At 40.2% G+C, this 7,073-nt stretch overlaps 1 protein-coding gene across 1 annotated transcript; it reads left to right on the forward strand.

Moving 5' to 3' along the window:
- Positions 1–4,614: 4,614 nt before the first annotated feature.
- Positions 4,615–5,632, forward strand: LOC102000897 (vomeronasal type-1 receptor 4-like). The gene is made up of 2 exons (XM_013349102.2): positions 4,615–4,692; positions 4,730–5,632. The coding sequence occupies exon 2, from the start codon at positions 4,736–4,738 to the stop codon at positions 5,630–5,632; it is 897 nt and encodes a 298-aa protein (XP_013204556.1). The 5' UTR covers positions 4,615–4,692; positions 4,730–4,735.
- The last annotated feature ends 1,441 nt before the right edge of the window (positions 5,633–7,073 follow it).

A 7,073-nucleotide genomic window follows, 5' to 3' on the forward strand; every position in this document is an offset into this window, starting at 1 on the left:
TTCAATATTTCCAGTAATATGTGGTCATCATACAATTATATGCATACAAGTAATACATAAAGTCTGAGCATACTGTATCTATATAATTTGAAACACACTTGGACATATGTACACACAAAGCAGAATTAAAGAGAAAGGTTCCAGAGGTGATAAACTTGAAAGAGAACAATGGGCTAGGTATGCAGGAAAATTTAGAGAGAGGAAATAGAAGAGGGAGATTATATGCTTATATTTTAATTTAAGAATTATTACAGAATTGTGACCAAAGACACTATCCACTAGTAAAAGCCAAAACTAAGCAGAAGAGTAGTATTTTGTATGTGGACTTTTGTGAAAGAGCATTCTTATCTCTGACCAATGGAAGGCATGCAAATGATGAGATAGGGATCAGGGCTATCCAACAAAATGTTAGTAATAGACACTACGTTTAGGCTTGGCAATGAGAATAACAGAAAGTCACTGAAGAACTTTCAGTAAAACTATGGCAAATTACAGCACATTTTAAAAGCCACCCTGGTGTGGGATTTCCCTCTGTATGCTGTGATTACCGTTGATTAACAAAGAAACTGCTTTGGACATATAACAGGACAGAACTTAGCTAGGCAGGGAAATTAAACTGAATGCTTGGGAGAAGGAGGCAGAGTCAAAAAGAAGCCATTTAGCCCCTGTCAGAGACAAACACAGGACAGAAGTTACCCAGTAAGCCACAGCCACATGGTGATAGACAGATTAATAGTGATGGATTAGTTTAACATATGAGTTAGCCGGAAATATGTTTAAGCTATTGGCCAAACAGTATTGCAAATAATATGGTTTCTGTGAGATTGTTTCAGGGCTGAGCAGCTGGGAAACAACAAGCAACCTCATACAATCAATTGGCACTCCAAAGTGTGCTAGCTAAATCCGCAAAAAACTGAGAAAGCTTGAAAAGTAATTCTAGACACAAAAGAACAGAATTAAGCATGGCTTCTTATTAGGCAGCATTTTGCTGGTGGTGTGTCACAGTCCCTTTAAGAGAGGACTTCCTGATTCAGTGACAGCAGAAAAATAGCCATGCCATTTTGAAATGGTGGCTTCCTGGTCTGTACTTCCAGTACAAACTCTGACAAGGTTTGGTTATGGAGCATTTAAATGGGTTTTGTGAAAAGAGTGATACAACTTGCTTAATGACAACATAGACCAGCTGTGTGCCTAAAAATGGGGCAATGTACATGGCTCCCAGAGGCAGTGAACATGCTGAACTGGGCAGGGGAAGCAGGCAGTGCTTACTTCCCTTGCAATGCTGCAGCTTAAGTTCTTAAGAAGTGCTTAGCATTTTAATAAGCCATCCTGGTGAGAAAATATTTACAGATAAACAATAAAGACAAATTTAGACAGATATAGACCTCTCAGTGGGCCACTTCTAATCTTAGCACTGTATATTTCTTTACATCATTTTCCATCTGGGACAGGTAGATTCTGTTAGTAACTAGAATGGAATGTAAATGGAATGTCTGTCTTTGTGTACACATAAGCATTAGAAATGTCACTGAAGTTTTATGATGAGTAAATATTGGTTTTGGAATAAGACCAAGAAAGTATTCATTTCAAGTCCCATATGACATTCAATGTGAAGGAATGAAAAGATCAGTTACAACAAAGACTTTCCCTACCAACAGGGAAAGGTAGAACAAAGGACTCTCAACTTGTTCTAGTCCATATGTGGAACATGCACATGAATCCCCAGGGTTGAGCATCATTCATTCTAATCCTGTCTAGGAATGGATTTAAGAAAGGAAAGCCAGTGACTTGATCTGTGTGTCACAAGTTGGTCCCTGCCAGGCCATAGCTTGGCACAAGGAACTCTAAACTTGTCTTGGACCATGTCTGGAATTTACTTAGAAAGCAGAATTCCTAGAGCTGAGAATCATTTATTCTACTCCTGTTTAAAATGGGATTTAAAAAGGAACTGTGGCTGTCATTCAGGAGTTGGTGCCTGCCAGACCACACCTTGGCACTTTGGAAAGATGAAAAACAGTTAGGAGTTGTGGGGAGCTCTGCATACAGAAGAATAGTTAATTGTTCATTTTCTCACCTCACATACTTCTTCTCAAAATAATTAAGCCCTGATGATACTTGAAATTACTTCTGAGAAAAGACAATGTATTAATTATGGAAAAGGGAAGCTATGCTTCAGGGACCGGGGCTCAGCAGAGGCCTTCCTTCCCCTGACACTGTGACAACATGAAACTTGAAGTCTGCAAAACCTGATGTCAGCCAAGAGCCCACAAATCCTGAATTACAAATAAGATCTGACAAGTGTTCCCCTCCCAGAGCTGCTCCAGATCCTGTCTGCACCACAGAGGTCCAGGTGAGTACATGGAGGTAAAATCTTCCATCCCCTCAGCTAGGCCATGGAGAGTTTCATTAAAGCAGAAGACTCTCTGACTAATCCAGGGAGCAGGTGCCAGGCTCTGTGATCCTCAGGATCTCGACTTTCTTTCTGAACCTGACAAAGCTGGTCCCTGGCTCCAGAAAGATCAAAGGAGACTAGTTCTTGGAGATACAGAGATGGAACAGAAATGCTGAGGTATTGCTATTTGTTCTCAGAATGAAGTATCATGACAGAACTCTCGTTGGGTCTTTGATTAAGGTTTCTTCCTTGTTTTCTTTTTTTTTCTTTTTTTAGGAATCAATAGTATATAGAAGATTTTCAGAGGTCTGTCAAACCCTAGAGTCGATCATGACACACTCCTGTCACGTCAAGACTAGAGAAATTGAGGCAAGGTACTTGCTGTTCAGGACTAGCCTGGTTTACATAGAGAGACTCTGTCTCAAAAAATAGCAAGACGAAAGAAATATGAATTTTCTTGTTTTAACAACTATGTTTGTCAGTCTTGTGACTCATACAGCATTACTAGTGTTTGTAACAGAAAAATGTTAATATCATTCCATTAGGATTTAGGGTGAATTATTGAAGGATTTTTACAGATTCCAACCTCTGACTAGACACATAATTTTATTGTAAATATGTTAATGAATGCTGATGTGTTTGGTATTAATGTCCGGAGCACATTTCATTATGTGCAGATACTTGGGGTGGTATTGTGATTTCTAGACTTACTGATAATACAGGCAACAAATACGCCTCTGTCAGAGGAGCAGTTAAAAAACAATAACTGATATTTCTAGAGCCATGAGGCAACGTAAACCCAAACCTGGGAATATGGCTCGGTTTATGCAGGGCACAGGTGACATCATCAAGACATAAGCACTTAAAACAATCCTGTGAGTTTCACAGGAAGAGCAGTGTGAACAGAGGCATTCCAAGTACTCAGAGCACACAAACTCATGAAACATGCAGACTCTGCTTCTTCTAGAAAAGGTGCCAATGCTTACCACAAATCACTGAGAAATGAGACTGGAGCTCCCGGAAATAAAGAGTAGCATCTTTCCGAGAGCTAAAGTTCTGGAATCAGCTCAGATGGATGAAGAATATAGCAGCATGCCTGAGAAACAGATTGGAAAGGAAACAGGGAGAGAAACAGGCTTCAGAGCAAACTGACATAACTTTAGCTCATAAAGCCCTACAGAGGCAAATGACATCATGACTTTTTTGATGGGAAAATTCCTACTCATCTCAGTATGCCTAAATCTACCGTACTGTGCTTAACCAATGCTGAGGAGTCCTAAGTTGTTAACTGCACTCATCTCAGGGCTGCACCTAACACCTCATTAATCCCTTTCTTCCATCCCCCTCATCTTCTCCCCTGGTGGAGAGCTGATCCCTGCTCCCTGAGATGCCCTGATGACACTCACAGGAGTCACAAATGTCCTGAACTCATCCACTGGAGTCACAGTTCTCTGCTAAGCCCTCTCCTAGGAAGAACTACAGGGTTCAGCTAGACACACTCCTTAGCTGCTACCAGGTGGATCCTTGAATTTTTCAGCATATCTTTTTATGATTCAGCTGTAACTGTCAGGTCCTACCTGAAAAGGTTTTACTATTTGATTTGACATTGAGAAATACCTTAAAAATTGACCAGTGACTATTTATACGGGATGAAATCAGAAATAGAAGTTACAAAGCTTCGACACCAAAGGCAAACCTAGAAATTGTTATGTTAGTCAAGATGCAGATAAGAAAGGAATATCAGAAAAAGAAGGAAGCAGTGTGGAGGGTAAAGTTAGCATATCTGAGAGATGTTACAGCTGCTGACCCAGCAGGTTTTCCCAGTGTCTGTGATGTGGGGAAGCAGACAGGGTCAGCATGAGCCTCAGATTTTGGGAACTGAGTGGGGAAATATGAACGAGAATGAGAAACAGAGGAAGAAATCTTGGTTGGAGAATCTTGGAGTTCAGTTCAGCTGTGCTGAGCGGTAACTAGGATAAGCCATGCACGCAGACAGAAACACACACACACACACACACACACACACACACACGACTTCAAAAAGTCAGTTTTGCTAGTGTAAAGCTCAAAAATAAAAATCTTCTTTAAAACTTGACATTTTGAATAGCAGTTACCAAACTCACCTGTCAGAGCACACACAATATCCCAGAGTCCACAGTGTGGAAAAAGGAGGTATTTCAGGGATTTAATTTTTGATATTACATCTGACCATTGCTGCCTCTTGCACACTAGAAAATGCTATTGTGTAAAATGTGTTTTTCAGGTCCACTTGTAACATTATTGATGCTTTCTTGAAGAGTGTTTGCATCCTCGGCACAAATTCTTCTATGTGGAAAGGAAGAAATGGTTTTGAATTTTATTATGGAAGTGATTTTCTTCTTCATGACTGTGTTTGGCACTCTGGGAAATATTTCTGTTTCTGTGAATAATATGATCAGTTGGTGCGGAGGACCTGAAAAGAAACCCATACACATTATTCTCATGCACTTGGCTTTTACAAATATCATGATCCTTCTTGCAAAGGGATGGCCAAAGACATTGGCAGATTTTGGTTTGAGAAACTTCCTAGATGACATAGGATGTAAGATCCTCATTTACCTGCAGAGGGTGGCCCGTGGGGTCTCCATCTGCACCAGCAGTCTCCTCACTGTGGTCCAGGCCATCATCATCAGTCCCAGAGCATCTGGGTGGAGGAGGCTCAGACCAAAGTCTGCATGGCACATCCTTCCAATCTTTTCATTCTTTTGGATACTCAACGCTTTATTAGCTATGAACCTAATCCATTCTGTCACAAGTACAAGTTTGAACATATCACAGTTTATGAGTGAAGATGGCTACTGCTATTTTATGTTAGAAATTCAGAAGACAAAATGGATTGTTCTCCCTCTGATGGTCCTGAGAGATGCTGTGTTTCAGGGAGCCATGGGAGCGGCCAGTGGCTACATGGTACTTCTTCTCCACAAGCACCACCAGCATGTCCTCCACCTCCAGAACTCCAAGCTTCTTTACAGAACTCCCCCTGAGCTGAGAGCTGCTCAGAGTGTCCTCCTTCTAATGCTCTGTTTTGTTTTCTTCTATTGGGCTGACTGTGCTTTTTCTTTAATTTTAAGTCTTTCGTTAGCAGAAAAATCCTTGATGCCAAATGTTCAAAAATTTCTTGCTCTTGGTTATGCAACTTTTAGCCCTGTTGTGTTGATTCACAGGGATGGACTCCTGCCTGAGTGTTGGCATGCTCAGTGAGAGAAATAGAGAAACTATCTCTAATTTTTCTGTTCAATAAGTGTGAAAGAACTCTCAGTCTGTAATGCTGTGGGCAACACAAAATCTCACCCTGCAGTTTCAGCATGTGTTTATTCTCAGACAATCTTCCTGGAGACCCAAGCCTAGAGTGGAGAGAGGAAGACCATAGCAAATTATAGTCATATAGAAACGTCATTCTGTTTATTGCCACACTTGGAAGGGACTTTATTCTTTAAACTTTTTCATGTTTATATTCATTTCTTGTGTATGAATAGTTTGCCCGAATTATGTCTGTATAGCTTATGTGTGTCTGGCACCTTTGGAGAGTGGGAGAGGCCATCAAGTGCCCTGTTACTGACTGGAGTAAGACGTATGGTTCTGAACCAAAATATGATTATCAGGAATTGAACCAGGGTCCTCAGCAAAACTAGCTAGTGCTCATAACTGAACCATCTCTCAGGCACTAAAAAAAAATGGCTTTAATTAGGATTCATAAAATTGGTTTACTTCTATGATGACTAGAAACATGAAGATGAATTTGGTAAATTTTATCATAATTCATATTAACTTAATCCTGTCAATCCAAGGAATTCCATATCTTGTTCCTGATGTTTTTGATTGCTTAATGTTAGTTCCACAAGTCTATTTTGGGATTCTTCAAAGTGTCTGTAAGATTCCACCCATAGAAAAGATTTTACAGAATTGTGAAAGGCTGACATATACTGTGCAGTCAGTCACTAGATGATCAATGCTCAGTCACTGCACTTAAATACCCTGAAACGTCTCACTGGTCTTTTATTCGTGAACATTCTCTGCAGAAATAAACATTGCATGTGTAATAAAAAATTTTATTACTCAACATAGAAATGTGAGATAATGTAGATCAAGGTAAAAAAGTGAGAACTCTTTTTAAAAGGGTTACAAACACACAAAAACAGAGTCGAGCATGGCTTCTTGGTAACCACCTCTTTTTTGGTAGGCTTATTGCTAGTGGCAGTCAGAGGCACAGCCACTTTAAGAGGCCCTGCTACTGAGCACTTAAATGGGGTTTATGAGCTGTGTACAGTGTGCTACTTGGTGGTAAAGCAGACCCAACAACTTTCCAGAGCTGGAGCAGTGAAGGTGGCTCCTGCTGGTACCTTGGCCATGAAGCTAAACTGTCCGGGAGCCAAGAGGCAAGGAGCCAGCCACATGTTCTATGCCAACACATGTGGTAAGCTGAGTAGTGCCAGTGACTACCATAGCAGTTTAAGATCATCTCAGGCAATCAAAGAACAATATAGATTCAGATAGAGAAATACTCTAAACAGGTTCCAGGGTGTTTAAAAATATACATAGGCCTGAGAGCAAAAAGAGAAAATGTATATGCAGTTATAAAATAAAAAATAGTTTAAAGATGAAAGTAAAATCTTTAGACACTTTTAGTTTAAAACTTTTTTTT

Source organism: Microtus ochrogaster, chromosome 16 (genome assembly GCF_000317375.1).
Source record: "Microtus ochrogaster isolate Prairie Vole_2 chromosome 16, MicOch1.0, whole genome shotgun sequence".
NCBI lineage: Eukaryota > Metazoa > Chordata > Mammalia > Rodentia > Cricetidae > Microtus > Microtus ochrogaster.